The sequence below is a fragment of the Scyliorhinus torazame genome, chromosome 10, assembly GCF_047496885.1.
Source record: "Scyliorhinus torazame isolate Kashiwa2021f chromosome 10, sScyTor2.1, whole genome shotgun sequence".
NCBI lineage: Eukaryota > Metazoa > Chordata > Chondrichthyes > Carcharhiniformes > Scyliorhinidae > Scyliorhinus > Scyliorhinus torazame.
This window is the reverse complement of record NC_092716.1, coordinates 203,990,367-204,014,058: the sequence shown is the minus strand read 5'-3', so window position 1 is coordinate 204,014,058 and position 23,692 is coordinate 203,990,367. Positions and strand designations below refer to the sequence as shown.

The window sequence follows — 23,692 nt, the reverse complement described above, 5'->3', positions numbered from 1 at the left end:
TTTTCATTTGCTCCTGAAGCTTTTATAAAATGTATTTTTTCTTTGAAGAAAAAATAACTGCATCAATTTTAATAATTGCAAATCTTTTACAGATTTGGGTTGATTACATTAACTTTTTGAAAGGAGTGTAAGTATTGGATTTTCTTTTATTCATTTGGCTCTTTTACTTTTTTTGTCAAAAATCTAAAATGTGTGCTAATTCTGCCATACTTACAAACGACTTGTCCCTTTGATAGGGAAGCTGTGGGATCCTATGCAGAGAACCAAAGGATAACAGCAGTTCGTCGGGTGTATCAGCGAGGCTGTGTCAATCCTATGATAAATATTGAGCAGTTATGGCGAGATTATAATAAATATGAAGAGGTAAAAACTTTAGCGCCAAATATTACTCCACAGTTAAAGCAGATTTCAGCTAACTGAAATTTTCAATTATAGTGCAGAAAGAAATGGTTAAAGTTATTGTTTTTCTTGGACAACCTGATTATTAGTAGGAAATTTAATATCTGATAAACATACAGCATTTTCTCCAGTGCAATTTATATCCTGATCTGGCTCAAAATTTGGTCGAAATTATTTGTTGTACTTTGCCTCTCCATTTTCAACTTCTGTTTCACACACTCTGCCGATATCTGAAAAGGCAGGTCAGAACACTCTTGGAGACTTTTCCACAAACTGTATTAATGGTGCACCATTCAGCCAACATGAGATGAACTTGGTGGTGGGGAAAGGAGACAGGGCTAAGCTCTCCAAGGTAATTACATCCTCTACCTGGAGTGAAAAGGGGAACTTCAGGAACCATAGTACAGCCAAGAAAGAGACCATTCAGCCCATCAAGGGCTCTTTCAAAGAATAATACAGTTAGTCGCACTCTATTGCTCTTTCCTAAAGTTCTGCAAGTATTTATCCAACTTCCTTTTGAAAGCTACGATTTAATCACATATCTTATCAGGCTGTGCATTCCAAATCCTAACCATTCAGTGTGTGAAAAAGTTATTATTCATGTCCTCTGTTGGCCTTTCAACTATCACCTTGTGAAATATGTGCCCTCCGGTCAACCCTTCAGCCATTGAAACCGTCCCTCTTTATTTACTCTACCTATAACCTTCATGATTTCAAACATCTCCATCAAATCTTCTCTTAGCTCTTTCTGTTCTGAGAAAACAAGCTCAGATTCTTCCAGTTTAGCCATCCATTTGAAACCTGCCAGAACTCATCCATAATCAATGGATGCATATGGATTTCAATTTAAAATTTAGTTTCCTGTATTGGAGTTAGGTGCTGTACTGACAGAGCTAAGAGGCACCTAACACTGTAAAGGTGTCAGAAGTGTTTTGGGAATCAACTCCATGCTTCTGTCAACAAATGCATTTTTTTTGTATAGTTCTTTTTCAGCAATACAAGAATACATCATTGAGGTTTAAGTTAGTCTGTGATTTTATTAAAGAATGTTAATAGATTTGGATAAAATTTCCCTCACTATTTTGACAACCTCTGTTTTGAATGGATGAACAACTATAAAACAGTAAACATGGGAACTTCCTCTCATTTCGTAAAATTGATGTTAGGGAGTAACTTCAACCTCTATACATTTTGCACGCATTTTCCATAATCCATTATAGTTTTCCTTTTAGTGTCACAATACAATGAGTCATCATGTTGTTAGAGTGCCTTCAAAAGCCAACTAGCATTTATTCAGTTATCCAAGAACTTCTGCTCTCATTAGAAACCATGATTGTAGTGTCTGATTGCGAGGCCTGTTTCTCCATAATGTGCGAAAAGAGTCTGAGAAATTGACAGTTGGAATATGCGGATTCCATCTGGAAACTGTTGCAAGTCTCCAGTGCTAAACGCTAACATTACACAGATTTTCAGAACAAACTGAAGTGACTTTTGAAATATTTTGCTTCTGTCGTGATACGGAAAAGATTGAAGTGAAGAGTAACTGATATGATGGCACGGTGGCACAGTGGTTGGCACTGCTGCCTCACAGCGCCAGGGACCCGAGTTAGATACCAGCCTTGGGCGACTGTCTATGTGGAGTTTGAACGTTCTCCCCGTGTCTGCGTGGGTTTCCTCCCACAGTTCAAAGATGTGCAGGTTAGGTGGATTGGTCATGCTAAATTGACCCTTGGTGTCCAAAGGTGTGCAGGTTAGGTGGGGTTACAGGAATAGGGCGGGGGAATAGGTCTAGGTAGGGTTCTTTCCACGGGTCAGTGCAGATTCGATGGCTGCTTCTGCACTGTAGGAATTCCACAGACTATGGATTGTATTCCACGAGTGCATGGCATTTCAAAATGAGAACGGTGTATTGAGCACATTTAATTAATGAACATTGTCCTAATAAAGGAATCATTGGATCAGACTCTACATTAATGGTCTCTTATGAAATAAGCAGCTTTTTACAGAACTAATCATTCAGCTTGTAATTTTGATGACTAAATGTTCTGTATGACACTGAGTTTCAACTTTATATATGGAAATACATATGTTGATGAAAGAAAACTGTTAGTTGCAGAGTTGTGATCTGTTCCTCCACAGAGCATCAATGTTCACCTTGCTAAGAAAATGATTGAAGATCGTAGCAGAGATTACATGAACGCGCGACGAGTGGCAAAGGTAGTCCCATCTTCCTTCACAATACTTGAGTCTACGTTGCTGCAACTAGAGACGTTTTAAAAGTCAAGAGTCTGTTTTATTTTTAAACTCACAAAGAAATGGATTCAGAAACTTTAGTGCCTTTGTTACAGGAATACGAGACTGTTATGAAAGGTCTGGATCGTAATGCACCATCAGTCCCACCACAGAACAGCCCACAGGAAGCACAACAGGTAGACATGTGGAAGAAGTATATCCAATGGGAAAAAAGTAACCCACTTCGCACAGAAGACCAAACACTAATCACCAAACGAGGTGAGATTACTTAACAGGACTAGTGCTGTAATGCAGAAAGATAGACCAGAAACCGATCAGGTCATTTATTTCACTGATTTTTGAGGGATTTTGCTGTGCTCAAATTGGCTGCTATGTTTGTTGACAATGATCAATGTGCGAAGTTATCTGTAAAGCATTTGGTGTAACTTCGAAGGACATGTCAAAATCTTTTTAACTTCACAAAGAGGGTAGGAATCTACAAAGATTTTGCTTAAGAACCTGTGAATAAAGAATCATTCCCAATATTTGGATGATAGAAAAGATCTGCTGTAGAACTTACAGAATATTTATATAGACTCTAACGGATTGTATGTGTCTTTGTTGCAGTTATGTTTGCCTATGAACAATGTCTGCTGGTTTTAGGACATCATCCTGACATCTGGTACGAAGCTGCCCAGTACCTGGAGCAATCGAGCAAATTGCTTGCAGAAAAGGGGGTAAGCTACTGCATGGCTAATTCTGTCAAATTACCAGGACGGGAATGTTCCAGCCATTGCAATTCTCTTTTCCCACTGGGAGCATCCCCCACCTGCAGGTTTCCTGGCGGCGTGGGGTGGCTTCAATGGGAAATCCCATTGACAAGACGCGGGAGCAGGGAATTCCGCCGCCAGTGAACGGTGCACTGCCGACAAACATGCGGCTGAGGGGGGTGGGGGTGGGTGGAGAATCCAGTCCATCTTGTTCAGTTCAACCAAAGAGGACATGATGAACTTTGTAATTTCCTTTAATCATTCCTGGGATGTGAGTGTTGATGGCAAGACCACTGGATACCCTAAAATGCCAACTACGGGAGAATTTATAATTTTGACTCAAAAATTATTTCATGTTTTACAGAATTGGCTAAAATAATTGAGACAGTCCTGAGGGCATCAGTTAATATTCCAGAGCCTAGAACACGCTAATCAAGTGCATCACAAATTAAAAATAACTTGTTATACCATCGCTGATCACTGTATCTCACTTTATTTGTACAAAGTCTTACAACACCAGGTTAAAGTCCAACAGAACAGTAGTCATAACGTTAAAGTTACAGAAACATATATATAGTTTCTGGAACATACCTCTTCATTCACCTGAGGAAGGAGCAGCGCTCCGAAAGCTAGTGACATCGAAACAAACCTGTCGGACTTTAACCTGGTGTTGTAAGACTTTGTACTGTGCTCACCCCAGTCCAATGCCGGCATCTCCACATCATGGCTCATTATTAGTGTCACAAGTAGGCTTACATTAACACTGCAATGAAGTTACTGTGAAAAGCCCCTAGTCGCCACATTCCGGCGCCTGTTCGGGTACACAGAGTTACAATTCAGAATGTCGAATTCACCTAACAAGCACATCTTTCGGGACTTTGTGGGAGGAAACCGGAGCACCCGGAGGAAACCCACGCAGACACGGAGAGAACGTGCAGACTCCGCACAGCCAGTGACCCAAGCCATGAATTGAACCAGGGTCCCTGGCGCTGTGAAGCAACAGTGCCAACCATTGTGCTGCCGTGCCGCCCATGTATGTTTCATGACTTGTTGAAAAACAAAACTGATGACTGCACGCTCTGATCAACACTAATGTGTTAGGACTATTGATATCTGAATTATCTTAGCGACTGTGAATTAATGTTTGTATTTAGTAATTGCCCATAGCTCCTGCCTTCACTGTCACTTGGCTGTTTTCCAGCATGTTCCTTCCCAATGCTTCTCACTGTTGGCATGTATCTGATCCTTTATTGTGACTGCTTATTTCTGGCTATACCTTCCCAATTTTGGTTCTTATTCATTTATGGCATGCGGATGTCACCAGCAAGCCCAGAATTTACTGCTCATCCCGAATTGCCCTTTAAAAGATGGTGGTGAGCCACCTTCTTGAACTACAACATTCCAAGTAGTCATAACGCTTTAAAGAGGGAGCTCCAGGATTTTGACCCAGCGACAGTGAAGGAAGGCGATACAGTTCCAAGTCATGTTGGCGTGTGACTCCAAAGAGAACTTGCAGATGGTGGTATCATCATGCGTCTGCTGCTAGGTATTAGAGATTATAGGTTTGGAAGGTTGTCGAAGAAGCTTTGGCAAGTTCCTGCAGTGCATCCTGTATATGGTACACATGGTTTTCATTTACGCTTCCCTTTTATCCTGTAGTTTACTGCTTAAAGCAAGTGCAATTTGCCTACCATGTATTATACCAAGTATAACTGGATATGATTTCTTTCAGATGACCACTGTTCTCTAATTTCACCGCTCCAATCTAGTTCACAAAAGAGTTGTTCCCCGATTTCACCCTCCTCCATTCCATATAAGCAGTCAGGTTACCTTCCTATCTCTGCAATGTCCTGTAGCCTGACATCCCTCCAAGATATCTGCTCACGTTCAATTTTGGCCTGTTGTGGATCCCCAATTTTAATCACACTACTATTGGTAATGTGCTTTTAACGACTTGGGGCACTAAGCTCTGGAATTCCCTCCCCTTTAAGTCACTCATTAAGACTGACTGGATCCCGGCTCTGGGTCACTGTCCGTGTGGAGTTTGCACATTCTCCCCATGTCTGCGTGGGTTTCACCCCCACAACCCAAAGATGTGCAGGTTAAGTGGATTGGCCACGCTAAATTGCCCTTAATTAGAAAATAAATAATTGGTACACTAAATTTTTTTTTAAAAAACTGACAGGATAAACCAGTGTAAACCTGATCTTATGTAAAAGTCAACTTTAATTTTTAGCAATGAAAGTCCAAGGTATAATCCTGAAGATGTTTGGGATGGTTTAGGACACTAAAATCACAAACATTTTCCAAGTGCATTTCATCACATTTGTGGGATGAGACTCTTCAAATACCCTGGTTAGGTTGCAACAACATCTTGAGCAAAGTTTCAGCGCCCGATTGCCATGGGCGCAAGTCCAGTTATAGCCGCTAACTCTCGTGAGAGGACTTTAACGGGATTTGAGATCTTCCCTGTCTCCCTCTGGTGACATACTCAGGTTCACACCCAGAAAGGGGGCAGGTGGGGGAAGGCGGGTGGGGGTGAGGTTGACACTGATTTGGGGCAGTGACAGGTTGGCAATGCTGGGGCCGGGGCCTTGAGAAAACCCCATTGGAGCTTGCATGGCGGTGGGGGGTGAGGTGCCCTGACGCGCCAGTGAGGATTGAGGGTCGTGGGGGGGTTGTGTCACCCTGATGCCCTGTGTGGTGTGAATGGGATGCCCCGATCATTGAGTGGGGGGGGGGGGGGCGGGAGGGAAAATGGGAAAGGGGTCCCATTGAATCCCAGCTTTGCCGGTGGGATTAAGCTCCTCTTTCTCTTCCCCCCCCCCCCTCCCCCCCCCTCCCCCCCCCCCCTCCCAAACCTGGCTGAGTAATCCTCGCCAGCACTTTGAAAATTCACAAATGCTGCCCCTTATCTCTACATTGCTTTCCTTCTTTAACGCGCTTCTTAAAACCTGCCTGTTTGACCCGGTGTTTAGTCAGCAGCCCTAATATCCCCTTATGTGACTTAGTACCAAAGTTTGTTTTTTAATGTTCCCCGAAACACCGTGGGACATTGTACTACATTAAATACAAGTTGTTGTTGTTACTTCTGAGGAGTAGTTTAAAATAATCCTCATCAGGTAGCTGATGAGCAATTTGTTGTGTCAAAAACATGGGGCTTATTTTCAATAACCCTGACGTACATCTTCTACACTGACATTTTTATGGTGCATTGCTGGAATTAACTTTTTAAAAATAAATTTAGAGTACCCAATTCATTTTTTCCAATTAAGGAGCAATTTTAGCGTGGCCCGTCCACCTACCCTGCACATCTTTGGGTTGTGGGGGTGAAACCCACTCAAACACGGTGAGAATGTGCAAAGGAATTCAGGACCGGCATATTCCTGTGAGGAAGAAGGATAAATACGGCAATTTTCGGGAACCTTGGATAACGAGAGATATTGTAGGCCTCGTCAAAAAGAAAAAGGAGGCATTTGTCAGGGCTAAAAGGCTGGGAACAGACGAAGCCTGCGTGGAATATAAGGAAAGTAGGAAGGAACTTAAGCAAGGAGTCAGGAGGGCTAGAAGGGGTCACGAAAAGTCATTGGCAAATAGGGTTAAGGAAAATCCCAAGGCTTTTTACACGTACATAAAAAGCAAGAGGGTAGCCAGGGAAAGGGTTGGCCCACTGAAGGATAGGCAAGGGAATCTATGTGTGGAGCCAGAGGAAATGGGCGAGGTACTAAATTAATACTTAGCATCAGTATTCACCAAAGAGAAGAAATTGGTAGATATTGAGTCTGGAGAAGGGTGTGTAGATAGCCTGGGTCACATTGAGATCCAAAAAGACGAGATGTTGGGTGTCTTAAAAAATATTAAGGTAGATAAGTCCCCAGGGCCTGATGGGATCTACCCCAGAATACTGAAGGAGGCTGGAGAGGAAATTGCTGAGGCCTTGACAGAAATCTTTGGATCCTCACTGTCTTCAGGGGATGCCCCGGAGGACTTGAGAATAGCCAATGTTGTTCCTCTATTTAAGAAGGGTAGCAAGGATAATCCAGGGAACTACAGGCCGGTGAGCCTTACTTCAGTGGTAGGGAAATTACTGGAGAGAATTCTTCGAGACAGGATCTACTCCCATTTGGAAACAAATGGACGTATTAGTGAGAGGCAGCATGGTTTTGTGAAGGGGAGGTCGTGTCTCACTAACTTGATAGAATTTTTTGAGGAGGTCACTAAGATGATTGATGCAGGTAGGGCAGTGGATGTTGTCTATATGGACTTCAGTAAGGCCTTTGACAAGATCCCTCATGGTAGACTAGTACAAAAGGTGAAGTCACACGGGATCAGGGGTGAGCTGGCAAGGTGGATACAGAACTGGCTAGGTCATAGAAGGCAGAGAGTAGCAATGGAAGGATGCTTTTCTAATTGGAGGGCTGTGACCAGTGGTGTTCCACAGGGATCAGTGCTGGGACCTTTGCTCTTTGTAGTATATATAAATGATTTGGAGGAAAATGTAACTGGTCTGATTAGTAAGTTTGCAGACGACACAAAGGTTGGTGGAATTGCGGATAGCGATGAGGACTGTCAGAGGATACAGCAGGATTTAGATTGTTTGGAGACTTGGGCGGAGAGATGGCAGATGGAGTTTAATCCGGACAAATGTGAGGTAATGCATTTTGGAAGGTCTAATGCAGGTAGGGAATATACAGTGAATGGTAGAACCCTCAAGAGTATTGAAAGTCAAAGAGATCTAGGAGTACAGGTCCACAGGTCATTGAAAGGGGCAACACAGGTGGAGAAGGTAGTCAAGAAGGCATACGGCATGCTTGCCTTCATTGGCCGGGGCATTGAGTATAAGAATTGGCAAGTCATGTTGCAGCTGTATAGAACCTTAGTTAGGCCACACTTGGAGTATAGTGTTCAATTCTGGTCGCCACACTACCAGAAGGATGTGGAGGCTTTAGAGAGGGTGCAGAAGAGATTTACCAGAATGTTGCCTGGTATGGAGGGTATTAGCTATGAGGAGCGGTTGAATAAACTCGGTTTGTTCTCACTGGAACGAAGGAGGTGGAGGGGAGACCTGATAGAGGTATACAAAATTATGAGGGGCATAGACAGAGTGGATAGTCAGAGGCTTTTCCCCAGGGTAGAGGGGTCAATTACTAGGGGGCATAGGTTTAAGGTGAGAGGGGCAAGGTTTAGAGTAGATGTATGAGGCAAGTTTTTTACGCAGAGGGTAGTGGGTGCCTGGAACTCGCTACCGGAGGAGGTGGTGGAAGCAGGGACGATAGTGACATTTAAGGGGCATCTTGACAAATACATGAATAGGATGGGAATAGAGGGATACGGACCCAGGAAGTGTAGAAGATTGTAGTTTAGTCGGGCAGCATGGTCGGCACGGGCTTGGAGGGCCGAAGGGCCTGTTCCTGTGCTGTACATTTCTTTGTTCTTTGTACACACGGACAGTGACCCAGACCCGGGATCGAACCTGGGACCTCGGCGCCGTGAGGCAGCAGTGCTAACCACTGCGCCACCACCCTGCCCTTGGAATTAACTTTTGGCTTGCAACTCTTTCACATAGTTGTATAAGAATTCCCACTGTGCAGAATGATTAGCAATGGTTCATTTGAGGAGCTTGTGTAATAAATATTACTTTGTGGCAGGACATGAACAATGCAAAACTGTTCAGTGATGAAGCTGCAAACATCTATGAGCGGGCCATCAGCACTTTGTTAAAGAAGAACATGCTGCTATACTTTGCTTACGCAGACTATGAAGAAGTGAGTAGAGATTATCGTGTCCTCTAGTACATCAAACACATGCTGCCTTAATTGTGGCTGTGACCATTTATACTCTTTTGGAGGTTCAGTCAACATAGCCAACCTGTCTTTAATAAGGCAATTAATTTAACAATGTAATTACCAAAGCATGCACTCGATGATAGATTGACACTGCCCCCTGTTTTACGAGTACTAATGGACGCACTTCTGCTTTTTTCAAGAGTCGGTTGAAATATGAAAAGGTACATAGCATATACAATAGGTTGTTGGCCATCGAAGATATTGATCCAACATTGGTGAGTATTACTTTTGTTTATTTTCAGTTTATGAATACGAATGATGTATGAAAAATGGGAAAGAGATATGGGGGTGATTGTGAGGTCCCTGCAAGAAGTTCAAAGGAGAGCCACAACTACCTTTGGCAGGAGAAAGAAGTCAAAAATATAGGGAAAAACATGAGAACAGGAATAGGTCTTGCAGTCCTTCAAACCTGTTCTGCCATTCAGTTAGCTGATTTATTAACAAAAATATTTATTGTCACACGTAGGCTTACATAAAAGAATAGGAATAGGCCCTTCAGCCCTCCAAGCCTGCGCCGACCATGGTACCTGCCTAATCTAAAACCGTCTGTACTTACGGAGTCCGTATCCTTCCATTCCCACCCTATTCATATATTTGTCTAGATGTCCCTTCAATGCCACTATCGTACCTGCGCCACGTGCCGCCCCCAAATCATTTATATACACCGCGAACAACAAAGGCCCCAGAACTGATCCCTGTGGAACACCGCTAGTCACAGCCTTCCATTCAGAAAAGCACCCTTCTACTGCTACCCTCAGTCTTCTGTGCCCAAGCCAGTTCTGTATCCAACTTGCCAGCTCTCCGCTGATCCCATGTGACTTCACCTTTTGTACCAGTCTACCATGAGGTACCTTGTCAAAGGCTTTACTGAAGTCCATGTATACAACATCTACTGCCTTTCCCACATCTATCATCTTTGTCACTTACTCGGAAAACTCGATCAAATCAGTGAGGCACGACCTCCCCTTCACAAGACCATGCTGTCCATCACGAACAAGTCCAATTGTTTCCAAATGTGAGTAAATCCTTTCTCTAAGAATCTTTTCCAATACTTTCCCTCCCACTGACGTAAGGCTCACCGGCCTATAATTTCCTGGATTATCCCTGCTGCCCTTCTTAAACAATGGAACAACATTGGCTACTCTCCAGTCCTCTGGAACTTCACCTCTCGACAATGAGGACACAAAGATTACTGTCAAAGCCCCAGCAATTTCCTCTCTTGCCTCCCGCAGTATTCTGGGGTAGATCCCATAAGGCCCTGGGGACTTATCTACTTTAATGCTTTTTAAGATGCCCAACACCTCTTTATTAATATCAACACGACTCAGAATATCTACAGACTCTACCTTATACTCCTCATCCACCAAGTCCTTCTCTTTGGTGAATAATGAAGCAAATTATTTATTTAGTATCTCTTCCATTTCCTCTGGTTCCATACATAGATTCCCTCCAGTATCCTTAAATGGACCAACCCTTTCTCTGGCTACCCTCTTGCTCTTTACATATGTACAAAACGCCTTAAGATTTTCGTTAATCCTGTTTGCCAATGACATTTCATGACCCCTTTTAGCCTTCCTAACCGCTACCTTAAGTTCCTTCCTACTTGCTTTATATTCTTCAAGGACTTCAACTGTTCTAAGCCTTTTAGACCTTACGAATGCTTCCTTTTGCTTTTTGACAAGATTCATAATATCCTTCATTATCCAGGGTTCCCTATACTTGCCACCCTTATCTTTCGTCTTCACAGGTACATGCCGGTCCTGAATTCTAATCAACTGACATTTGAAAGCCTCTGGATGTTGATTTTCTCTCAAACAGCCTCGCCCAGTCACCACTCTCCAGATCCTGCCTAATGCTGTTGTAATTAGCCTTCCCCCAGTCTAACACCTTCACCTGAGGACCACTCTTGTCCTTTTCCATAAGCAGCTTAAAACTTACAGAATTATGATGTGGAGATGCCAGCGTTGGACTGGGGTGAGCACAGTAAGAAGTCTTACAACACCAGGTTAAAGTCCAACAGGTTTGTTTCAAACACTAGCTTTTGGAGCACTGCTCCTTCCTCAGGTGAATGAAGAGGTATGTTCCAGAAACATATATATAGACAAATTCAAAGATGCCAGACAATGCTTAGAATGCGAGCATTTGCAGGTAATTAAGTCTTTACAGATCCAGAGATAAGGGTAACCCCAGGTTAAAGAGGTGTGAATTGTCTCAAGCCAGGACAGTTGGTTGGATTTCGCAAGCCCAGGCCAGATGGTGGGGGATGAATGTAATGCAACATGAATCCCAGGTCCCAGTTGAGGCCGCACACTCTAAGTTTCTGCTTAGATTCTATAATTCCACATACTAATGAGGAGCTTCCACATACCAAGCTCGAAGTTCATTTGTCTTACCTGAAATACTCCTCGCATTGAACCTAATGCACTTCAGCCCACCAGCCCCGCTGAGTTGACCAACCACTCCCTGCCTGCTCTTCCTCTTAATGTCACTGGCCTTAGTCTGTAGCTCTTCCTCGGTTATTTCTCCCGCTGACCTACTGCTCTGGCTCCCACCCCCTGCCATACTAGACAGTTCAATCTGTTTCACTGCCTTCCACGTTTCTCCTTACTAGCTTTTGTTTCTATCCTTTCTTTACTACCATCTGACTTCCTGCATTGGTTACCATCCCCTGCCACATTAGTTTAAACCCTCCCCAACAGCGCTAGCAAACAACCCCCCTAGGACATTGGTTCCAGTCCTGCCCAGGTGTAGACTGTCCAATTTGTAATGGTCCCAGAACTGGTTCCAATGTCCCAAAAATCTGAATCCCTCCCTCCTGCACCATCTCTCAAGCCACGCATTCATCCTGTCTATCCTGTCATTCCTACTCTTGTCTAGCACGTGGCACTGGTAGCAATACTGAGATTACTACCTTTGAGGTCCTACTTTTTAGTTTATATCCTAACTGCACCACAACAGCTGGCTGTTCACCCTACCGATTTAGAATGTCCTGCAGCCGCTCTGAAACATCCAGGACCCTTTCACTCAGGAGGCAACATACCTTCCTGGAGTCTCGTTTGCGACACAGAAACGTCTGTCAACTCCCCTTACATTCCGGACAGCACGGTGGCGCAGTGCAGTCTCACAGCGCAGGGGTCCCAGGTTCCAGGTTCGATCCCGGCTCTGGGTCACTGTCCGTGTGGAGTTTGCACATTCTCCCCGTGTTTGCGGGGGTTTCACCGCCACAACCCAAAACGATGCGCAAGGTAGGTGGATTGGACATGCTAAATTGCCCCTTAATTGGAAAATATGAATTGGATACTCTAAATTTTTTTTTTTTAAACCTCCCCTTACATTCAAATCCCCTGTCACTATAGCTCTACCACTCTTTTTCCTGCCCTGCTGCGCAGCAGAGCCAGCCACGGTGCCATGAACCTGGCTACTGCTGCCTTCCCCTGGTGAGTCATAGAATCAGGGCAGCATAGTGGTTAGCACAGTTGCTTCACAGCTCCACGGTCCCAGGTTCGATTCCCGGCTTGGGTCAATGTCTGTGTGGAGTTTGCACGTTCTCCCCATGTCTGCGTGGGTTTCCTCCGGGTGCTCCGGTTTCCTCCCACCGTCCAAACATGTGCAGGTTAGGTGAATTGGCTATTCCAAATTGCCCTTAGAGTCCAAAAAGGTTATGAGAGGTTATTGGGTTACGATGGAGGTGTGGGGCCAAAGTAGGGTGCTCTTTCCAAGGGCCGGTGCAGACTCGATAGGCTGAATGGCCTCCTTCTGCACTGTAAATTCTATGATTCTATAAGCAAGTCTTGTGGGAGGAAACCGGAGCACCCGGAGGAAACTCACGCAGACACACGGAGAACGTGCAGACTCCACACAGACAGTGATCCAAGCCAAGGATCAAACCTGGGACCCTGGAGCTATGAAGCAACAGTCCTACCCACTGTGCTACCTCTGCATCTTAATTCAATTTCCTGCCTTGGTTCTGTCACCTTTAATACCATCACCTAATAAAAAGCTGTAACGCTCACTGTGAATTTAGAACTTCAGTAGCTATTGTACAATCGCTCCAGTGTCACCAGTTTTTCATCACATTACCCAAGTATCTATTCTTCATACATTCACTTGTATAGAACTTGAATACTGCTGAAAAGAGAGAAACGTTATGTCTTGCACTCATCAGGACAAAGGCAAGAATACCAAATTTCAAACAATGTCAACAATTTATACTACATGGGAAAAGGATGCTAGTTGACTGGCTAATTGGCTCTGATTGGCTATGGCATTGCAATGGAGAAAGCAACAGAGAACTATAGGCTCCCCAAGATCCTGGGTAATTCAAAAAGACACCAGGCTTGAACATATTCCTTTTGTTTGCAGAGAATGGGTCGCTGTGTGTGAATGTGCTGTGTGTGAATGTATGGTGCCCCTTGCAAGTGTAAAGGAGCTATAATACGAGTTTAACTGATTATCTTGAATTGACTGTCAGTGTAGCTGTGAGCACACTGAAGATTGCTCAGCTAGAGGGTAGTACAGTGGCGCAGTGGTTAGCACTGCTGCCTCACGGTGCCGAGTACCCGAGTTCGATCCCAGCCCCGGGTCACTATCCGTGTGGAGTTTGCACATTCTCCCCATGTATGCATGGGTCTCACCCCCATAACTCAAAAGATGTGCAGGGTAGGTGGATTGGCCACGCTAAATTGCCCCTTAATGGGGGGAGAAAAAAGAATTGGAAGCTCTAAATTTTTTTTTTAAAGATTGTTCAGCAAGTGCTGCCTAATCATGGAATCACCGCGAACAGTGGACATTTTATTTTGGATTTTGCAACTATGGACTGGTCAAGTATATTATAATCGTTTGAAGTTTGGTATTTTTTGCATTTATTCTGCTGGGTGCAAGACAAAACATCTCATCAACAGATGTCTCTTTTCAGCAAATTCTTCCTATCTAAGCCAAGAAGATGGCTTCCAGTGGCCTATCTAACCTGCATGCTTAATCCTGTGTTTCCATGAGTTCCAGCATGGTTTCCTGAACAGCATTCTGTAGTGAGCATATCACCTCACCCTTGTTAATCTGGGAATATTGAGGACAGTTTCTAGTACCCCTTCTGTCCGAGATGTGCAAAATTAATTAGCACATGCTAGCGGTGGATATGGAATCTTCAAGGCTCTGGACCAATCATACCCATAATTTAAAACTGAGAAGCGTATGATTTACTTTTAATGTAAATTAATATTCTGTTGTTTGCATTGAAGGTATACATTCAATACATGAAATTTGCACGGAGAGCAGAGGGTATCAAGTCTGGTCGATCCATATTTAAGAAGGCAAGGGAAGATCCCAGAACACGGCATCATGTCTATGTGTCTGCTGCGCTGATGGAATACTACTGCAGTAAGGTGAGCTTGCTGGTCCTATCCTGAGGTTCACAGCTCTGAACCATGGGACTGCCTATATATAACTGCTTTCTCTGCTCCCTTTCAGGACAAGGCAGTGGCCTTCAAGATATTTGAGCTGGGTTTAAAGAAGTATGGAGACATTCCAGAATACATATTGGCTTACATTGACTACCTTTCTCATCTCAATGGTAAGAACTGTATCCCATTTGCAACTGTCAGCTATTCTTTAGACATGTGAGAGAAAGGTGTGTGCCTGTTTTTGACAATGGATTTGGAACAAATTGATTAAACTTGCATTGTGCGAGGTACAGTGGGACTGCAGCCTGAAATTAAGCCTGTGGAATTTGCTGGGTCTTGCCAGTGATTGGTCTCCATGCGTCCCAGCAGGTTCCACCTTGCAGCCAAATACAGGAGACATGCAGGCCGAAATCACAGATTCTGCACAGTGTAAAAGCATCTTTAGAACCATCGTGAATAAAAATGAGAAAAATATATATATTTCTGGCTTTCCTTCCCTGCATCACCATTCAGCAATGTCATATAAGAAATAATTGCAATCAAGTGCAATTGTACAGCAACTTTCACATAATAAAACTGTCCCAAAATGTGAGAAAGACAACTAAGTAATAGAGGATTTAGAAAGCTGGCCAAAAGGCAGAATTGAAAGAGGTAGATTTGAGTCCACTTTATAACAACAGTAGGAAGGTAAAAGGTTTCAAGGGGTAATTGTAGAGGGTGATACGAAGATGACTGAATGTTCTGTCACCATGCAAGGAACAGCAGGTACGATAGATGCAGATACCGTGGGCAGCACGGTAGCATAGTGGTTGGCACAATTGCTTCACAGCTTCAGGGTCCCAGGTTCAAATCCCAGCTTGGGTCACTGTCTGTGCGGAGTCTGCACGTTCTCCCAGTGTGTGCGTGGGTTTCCTCCGGGTGCTTTGGTTTCCCCCCACAGTCTAAAGATATGGATTGGCCAAGCTAAATTGCCCTTAATGTCCAAAATTGCCCTTATTGTTGGGTGGGGTTACTGGGTTATGGGGATAGGGTGGAGGCGTGGGCTTGGGTAGGGTGCTCTTTGCAAGAGCCGGTGCAGACATGGCCTCGTTCTGCACTGTAAATTCTACGATTCTATGAATAGGAAGATCGCGGATTGGGACAGAGGGTTAGAGAATCGCGGGTTGGGACAGAGGGTTAGAGGATCGCGTGTTGGTACAGAGGGTTGAGGGTACGCGAGGTGGGTTCGGACAGAGTTGGAGGATTGTGGGTGTGAGTTGGGACTGAGGGTTGGAGGATTGTGGGTGTGAGTTGGGACAGAGTTGGAGGATTGTAGGTGTGAGTTGGGACAGAGTTGGAGGATTGCAGGTGTGAGCTGGGACAGAGTTGGAGGATTGTGAGTGTGAGTTGGGACTCAGGGTTGGAGGATTGTGGGTGTGAGTTGGTACAGAGTTGGAGGATTGTGGTTGTGAGTTGGGACAGAGTTGGAGGATTGTGGGTGTGAGTTGGGACAGAGTTGGAGGATTGTGGGTGTGAGTTGGGACAGAGTTGGAGGATAGTGGTTGTGAGTTGGGACAGAGTTGGAGGATTACGGGTGTGAGTTGGGACAGAGTTGGACGATTGCGGGTGTGAGTTCGGGACTGAGGGTTCAAGGATTGTGGGTGTGAGTTGGGTCAGAGTTGGAGGATTGTGGGTGTGAGTTGGGACAGAGTTGGAGGATTCTGGGTGTGAGTTGAGATAGAGTTGGAGGATTGCGGGTGTGAGTTGGGTCAGAGTTGGAGGATTGCGAGTGTGAGTTGGGACAGAGTTGGAGGATTGCGGATGTGAGTTGGGACAGAGTTGGAGGATTCTGGGTGTGAGTTGAGATAGAGTTGGAGGATTGTGGGTGTGAGTTGGGACAGAGTTGGAGGATTGCGAGTGTGAGTTGGGACAGAGTTGGAGGATTGCAGGTGTGAGTTGGCACAGAGTTGGAGGATTGTGGGTGTGAGTTGGGATAGAGTTGAAGGATTGTGGGTGTGAGTTGGGGACTGTGGATTGGAGCATTGAGGGTGTGAGTTGGGATAGAGTTGGAGGATTGCTGGTGTGAGTTGGAGGATTGTGGGTGTGATTTGGGACAGAGTTAGAGGAATGTGGGTGTGAGTTGGGACAGAGTTGGAGGATTGCGGGTGTGAGTTGGGAGAGTTGGAGGATTGTGGGTGTGAGTTGGGACTGAGGGTTGGAGGATCGTGGGTGTGAGTTGGGACAGAGTTGGAGGATTGTAGGTGTGAGTTGGGACAGAGTTGGAGGATTGTAGGTGTGAGTTGGGACAGAGTTGGAGGATTGTGAGTGTGAGTTGGGATAGAGTTGGAGGATTGTGGGTGTGAGTTGGGATAGAGTTGGAGGATTGTGGGTGTGAGTTGGGACAGAGTTGGACGATTGCGGGTGTGAGTTGGGGACTGAGGGTTTGAGGATTGTGGGTGTGAGTTGGGTCAGAGTTATGGATTGTGGGTGTGAGTTCGGACAGAGTTGGAGGATTGCGGGTGTGAGTTGCGACAGTGTGGAGGATTGTGGGTGTGAGTTGGAACAGAGTGGAGGATTGCGGATGTGAGTTAGGACAGAGTTGGAGAATTGCGGGTGTGAGTTGGGACTGAGTGGAGGATTGCGGGTGTGAGTTGGGACAGAGTGGAGGATTGCGGGTGTGAGTTGGGACAGAGTGGAGGATTGCGGGTGTGAGTTGGGACAGAGTTGGAGGATTCTGGGTGTGAGTTGAGATAGAGTTGGAGGATTGCGGGTGTGAGTTGGGTCAGAGTTGGAGGATTGTGGGTGTGAGTTGGGACAGAGTTGGAGGATTGCGGATGTGAGTTGGGACAGAGGTGGAGGATTGTGGGTGTGAGTTGGGACAGAGTTGGAGTATTGTGGGTGTGAGTTGGAGGACTGTGGGTGTGAGTTGGGTCAGAGTTGGAGGATTGCAGGTGTGAGTTGGCACAGAGTTGGAGGATTGTGGGTGTGAGTGGGGATAGAGTTGAAGGATTGTGGGTGTGAGGTGGGGACTGTGGATTGGAGCATTGAGGGTGTGAGTTGGGATAGAGTTGGAGGATTGCTGGTGTGAGTTGGAGGATTGTGGGTGTGATTTGGGACAGAGTTAGAGGAATGTGGGTGTGAGTTGGGACAGAGTTGGAGGATTGCGGGTGTGAGTTGGGAGAGTTGGAGGATTGTGGGTGTGAGTTGGGACTGAGGGTTGGAGGATTGTGGGTGTGAGTTGGGACAGAGTTGGAGGATTGTAGGTGTGAGTTGGGACAGAGTTGGAGGATTGTGAGTGTGAGTTGGGATAGAGTTGGAGGATTGTGGGTGTGAGTTGGGATAGAGTTGGAGGATTGTGGGTGTGAGTTGGGACAGAGTTGGACGATTGCGGGTGTGAGTTGGGGACTGAGGGTTTGAGGATTGTGGGTGTGAGTTGGGTCAGAGTTGGAGGATTGTGGGTGTGAGTTGGGATAGAGTTATGGATTGTGGGTGTGAGTTCGGACAGAGTTGGAGGATTGCGGGTGTGAGTTGCGACAGTGTGGAGGATTGTGGGTGTGAGTTGGGACAGAGTGGAGGATTGCGGGTGAGAGTTGGGACAGAGTGGAGGATTGTGGGTGTGAGTTGGGACAGTGGAGGATTGCGGGTGTGAGTTGGGACAGAGTTGGAGGATTGTGGATGTGAGTTGGGACAGAGTTGGAGGATTGCGGGTGTGAGTTGGGACAGAGTGGAGGATTGCGGGTGTAAGTTGGGACAGAGTTGGAGCAATGCGGGTGTGAGTTGGGACAGAGTGGAGGATTGCGGGTGTGAGTTGGGACAGAGTGGAGGATTGTGGGTGTGAGTTGGGACAGAATTGGAGGATTGCGGGTGTGAGTTGCGACAGAGTTGGAGGATTGAGGGTGTGAGTTGCGACAGAATTGGAGGATTGTGGGTGGATGTTGGGACAGAGTTGGAGGATTGTGGGTGTAAGTTGGGACAGAGTTGGAGGTTTGTGGATGTGAGTTGGGACAGAGTTGGAGGATTGCGGGTGTGAGTTGGGACAGAGTTGGAGGATTGCGGGTGTGAGTTGGGACAGAGTGGAGGATTGTGGGTGTGAGTTGGGACAGAGTTGAAGGATTGTGGGTGTGAGTTGGAACAGAGTTGGCGGATTGTGGGTGTGAGTTGCGACAGAGTTGGAGGATTGAGGGTGTGAGTTGCGACAGAGTTGGAGAATTGCGGGTGTGAGTTGGGACAGTGTGGAGGATTGCGGGTGTGAGTTAGGACAGAGTTGGAGAATTGCGGGTGTGAGTTGGGACAGTGTGGAGGATTGCGGGTGTGAGTTGGTACAGAATTGGAGGATTGTGGTGTGAGTTGGGACAGAGTTGAAGGATTGCGGGTGTGAGTTGGGACAGAGTGGAGGATTGTGGGTGTGAGTTGGGACAGAATTGGAGGATTGCGGGTGTGAGTTGCGACAGAGTTGGAGGATTGAGGGTGTGAGTTGCGACAGAATTGGAGGATTGTGGGTGGATGTTGGGACAGAGTTGGAGGATTGTGGGTGTAAGTTGGGACAGAGTTGGAGGTTTGTGGATGTGAGTTGGGACAGAGTTGGAGGATTGCGGGTGTGAGTTGGGACAGAGTGGAGGATTGCGGGTGTGAGTTGGGACAGTGTGGAGGATTGCGGGTGTGAGTTGGGACAGAGTTGGAGGATTGTGGGTGTGAGTTAGGGCAGAATTGGAGGATTGCGAGTGTGAGTTGGGACAGAGTTGGAGGATTGTTGGTGTGAGTTGGGACAGAGTTGGAGGTTTGTGGATGTGAGTTGGGACAGAGTTGGAGGATTGTGGGTGTGAGTTGCGACAGAGTTGGAGGATTGAGGGTGTGAGTTGCGACAGAGTTGGAGGATTGTGGGTGTGAGTTGCGACAGAGTTGGAGGATTGTGAGTGTGAGTTGGGACAGAGTTGGAGGATTGTGGGTGTGAGTTGCGACAGAGTTGGAGGATTGCGGGTGTGAGTTGGGACAGTGTGGAGGATTGCGGGTGTGAGTTGGGACAGTGGAGGATTGCGGGTGTGAGCTGGGACAGAGTTGGAGGATTGTGGGTGTGAGTTAGGACAGAATTGGAGGATTCTGTGTGGGTGTTGGGACAGAGTTGGAGGATTGTGGGTGTGAGTTGGGACAGAGTTGGAGGATTGCGGGTGTGAGTTGGGACAGAGTGGAGGATTGTGGGTGTGAGTTGGGACAGAGTTGAAGGATTGTGGGTGTGAGTTGGAACAGAGTTGGCGGATTGTGGGTGTGAGTTGCGACAGAGTTGGAGAATTGCGGGTGTGAGTTGGGACAGTGTGGAGGATTGCGGGTGTGAGTTAGGACAGAGTTGGAGAATTGCGGGTGTGAGTTGGGACAGTGTGGAGGATTGCGGGTGTGAGTTGGTACAGAATTGGAGGATTGTGGTGTGAGTTGGGACAGATTTGAAGGATTGCGGGTGTGAGTTGGGACAGAGTTGGAGGATTGCGGGTGTGAGTTGGGACAGAGTGGAGGATTGTGGGTGTGAGTTGGGACAGAGTTGGAGGATTGCGGGTGTGAGTTGCGACAGAGTTGGAGGATTGAGGGTGTGAGTTGGGACAGAGTTGGAGGATTGTGGGTGTAAGTTGGGACAGAGTTGGAGGTTTGTGGATGTGAGTTGGGACAGAGTTGGAGGATTGCGGGTGTGAGTTGGGACAGAGTGGAGGATTGCGGGTGTGAGTTGGGACAGTGTGGAGGATTGCGGGTGTGAGTTGGGACAGAGTTGGAGGATTGTGGGTGTGAGTTAGGACAGAATTGGAGGATTGCGAGTGTGAGTTGGGACAGAGTTGGAGGATTGTAGGTGTGAGTTGGGACAGAGTTGGAGGTTTGTGGATGTGAGTTGGGACAGAGTTGGAGGATTGTGGGTGTGAGTTGCGACAGAGTTGGAGGATTGAGGGTGTGAGTTGCGACAGAGTTGGAGGATTGTGGGTGTGAGTTGGGACAGAATTGGAGGATTGTGGGTGGATGTTGGGACAGAGTTGGAGGATTGTGGGTGTAAGTTGGGACAGAGTTGGAGGTTTGTGGGTGTGAGTTGGGACAGAGTTGGAGGATTGCGGGTGTGAGTTGGGACAGAGTGGAGGATTGCGGGTGTGAGTTGGGACAGTGTGGAGGATTGCGGGTGTGAGTTGGGACAGAGTTGGAGGATTGTGGGTGTGAGTTAGGACAGAATTGGAGGATTGCGAGTGTGAGTTGGGACAGAGTTGGAGGATTGTAGGTGTGAGTTGGGACAGAGTTGGAGGTTTGTGGATGTGAGTTGGGACAGAGTTGGAGGATTGTGGGTGTGAGTTGCGACAGAGTTGGAGGATTGAGGGTGTGAGTTGCGACAGAGTTGGAGGATTGTGGGTGTGAGTTGCGACAGATTTGGAGGATTGTGAGTGTGAGTTGGGACAGAGTTGGAGGATTGTGGGTGTGAGTTGCGACAGAGTTGGAGGATTGAGGGTGTGAATTGCGACAGAGTTGGAGGATTGTGGGTGTGAGTTGGGACAGAGTTGGAGCTTTTTGGGTGTGAGTTGGGACAGAGTTGGAGGATTGTGGGTGTGAGTTGCGACATTGTTGGAGGATTGTGGTGTGAGTTGGGACAGAGTTGAAGGATTGCGGGTGTGAGTTGGGACAGAGTTGGAGGTTTGTGGATGTGAGTTGGGACAGAGTTGGAGGATTGTGGGTGTGAGTTGTGACAGAGTTGGAGGATTGTGGGTGTGAGTTGCGACATTGTTGGAGGATTGTGGTGTGAGTTGGGACAGAGTTGAAGGATTGCGGGTGTGAGTTGGGACAGAGTTGGAGGTTTGTGGGTGTGAGTTGGGACAGAGTTGTAGGATTGTGGGTGTGGGTTGGGGACTTAGGGTTAGAGGATTGGGTTATCGGTTGGGACAGCGAGCTGTAGCTGACTACAGACCTAGAGTCAGGTCACAACGTGAGGCAATTTCCAAATGAGACCAATGATTTTTATTTCTGAGCCAAAATTTTGAGTTTGTTGTTGTCTAGATTTATTAATTTGAAATTTTGACTGCGGTTAAATGTTAGTGAAAGAAAAAATATCAGGATGAGATCATTCTATTCTGACATTTTTAGAATTGAAAATTGAACCATTAAGTAAGTGAATATCCTAATCTTATTTTTTAGGTAGTCTGTTAGCAAAGCTTCATTAAGTGTCCTACAATGTGGTTTTCTTTGTGCTATTGGAACTCAACATGGATAAGAAATGGAGAGTGCAATCCATCAATGAATAAGCGTTTCATTGGTGGAGATGGCAGAAGTGGAAGTATGTGACTTCATTGATAGGACAAAATTTAGGCTTAAAGCTTGGTTCTCGTTTGAATGAGATTCTGACGGATTTATCTTTTTTTTAAATATTTAGCGTACCCAATCATTTTTTCCAAATAAAGGGCAATTTAGCGTGGCCAATCCACCTAACCTGCACATTTTTAGGTTGTGGGGGCGAAACCCACGCAAACACGGGGAGAATGTGCAAACTCCACACGGACAGTGACCCAGAGCCGGGATCGAACCTGGGACCTCGACGCCGTGAGACAGCAGGGCTAGCTACTGTGCCACCGTGCTGCCGCTGACTGATTTATTTTAAGTGAGAAGACAGGGAAGGGATAGAGCCTCAAGCAAAAAACAACATCTATTGCAGGCACTTGACGAGCGCTGGGTCCCAGCCTAATGCTGAGCCTGTGGTACAGATTTACCCGGAGCCAGGACGTTCAGAGGGAAATGTCAGCACTGATGTGTTAAGTGAGTTGGTTCAAATTGACTGCAACTGGATGCAGTGAAACTAGAAACAGGCTTCCGACACAGGAGATGGTCCAACACTGTTTTATTGAACTTGCTGATTGCTGTACATAATCTGCTGTGGGTTGACATTCTATTAATCTAACGGATAACCTCCTACTGGCTTGACCAGACTAGTTCTCTACCACATGGAGATGGTGCTCACTGGCTTGTGCACTCTAACTATCTCAGTAGCTGTGTCCTGTGAGAGAGGGAGAGTCTTAATGCCCTGTGGGTTTTATAGTGGTGGTGTCCTGTCTGGTGATTGGTTATCCTGTGTGTCAATCACTGCCTGTCTGCATCTCACTATATACATGAGTGGACATTATGACATCTTCCCTTTTTAAAATAAATTTTGGAACGTGGCTGTATATACATGTATGACTATGTACAAGTGGGAAGTGAATGAACATATGTACATGGGAAGGTGTCTGTCGTGCAGATACCGAGCAAACTGAACAAAAGTTGCAAGATTTAAGTCTATGGATTCAGTCTTTGTGGTGGGCGACAAATTCTTGTCGATCGCCTCAGAGGTGGAGGGGGGGGCTGGACAGGCGGGATTGCTGCCATTTCGGTGGCCTCGTGGACAGAGTCGACAGAGGGGTTGCCCTGTATTCCAACAGAGCCAGGTTGAAATCCGAAGCTGAATCTGCAGCCTTGCACAGCAACCGCTTGACGAGACTGGTTGACCGTGATGACAGCACACCACTCGTCGTCAGGATCCACACTCAGGATTGAAAGGCGGTTTGCAAGCGCGGTGGAGACCAGCTCGCGTGAAGTGATGATGCCCACCCGATATGGAGACTCGAGGCAGTCGGCATCGGGGTCCGTTGGGCTGTCTGGATCAGAATCCTGCATGCCTTGCAGTACGCAGCGGACACGTCTGCGCTGCAGCTGGGATCGCTGGCTGTTGCTCGGTGGAGCGGACCTGCAGAAGGCCGCACAATCCCCAGGCTTTCCACACTGCAGACATTGCCTTCCTTTGGCTGGACATTGCCGCTTTAAATGGGCGGAGCCACAATTTGACCACGTCATGACGCTGATGTCAGCGCGTTCTGTGCGCCATCGCGCATGCGCAGTGCGGTCGGCCGACGTTCGCACATACGCATTAGGGTCTTCGGCCTCATCGTCCACCCGGTCGTGGCGCGCATGCATAGGGACCCGGGAAAAGCACGCAAAATGGCCACTCTCCTCGATGCTCAGGCCTTGCATTTTTGTGATGGCCTGCACCCTTTCTGCCTCGTGGGAGGCCAGTGTTGCAGTTTCT

The 23,692-nt window shown here is 46.5% G+C and overlaps 1 protein-coding gene across 1 annotated transcript in view; it reads left to right on the top strand.

Moving 5' to 3' along the window:
* cstf3 (cleavage stimulation factor, 3' pre-RNA, subunit 3) overlaps positions 1 to 23,692 on the top strand; it is a 253,102-nt gene that overhangs the window by 197,410 nt on the left and 32,000 nt on the right. Inside the window, exons 16-24 of the mRNA XM_072466274.1 lie at positions 93 to 127; positions 237 to 363; positions 2,539 to 2,616; positions 2,748 to 2,910; positions 3,259 to 3,368; positions 9,050 to 9,166; positions 9,388 to 9,462; positions 14,485 to 14,628; positions 14,714 to 14,816. Of these exons, the coding sequence (XP_072322375.1) occupies positions 93 to 127; positions 237 to 363; positions 2,539 to 2,616; positions 2,748 to 2,910; positions 3,259 to 3,368; positions 9,050 to 9,166; positions 9,388 to 9,462; positions 14,485 to 14,628; positions 14,714 to 14,816 (952 nt within the window). The remainder of the gene's footprint in view (positions 1 to 92; positions 128 to 236; positions 364 to 2,538; positions 2,617 to 2,747; positions 2,911 to 3,258; positions 3,369 to 9,049; positions 9,167 to 9,387; positions 9,463 to 14,484; positions 14,629 to 14,713; positions 14,817 to 23,692) is intronic.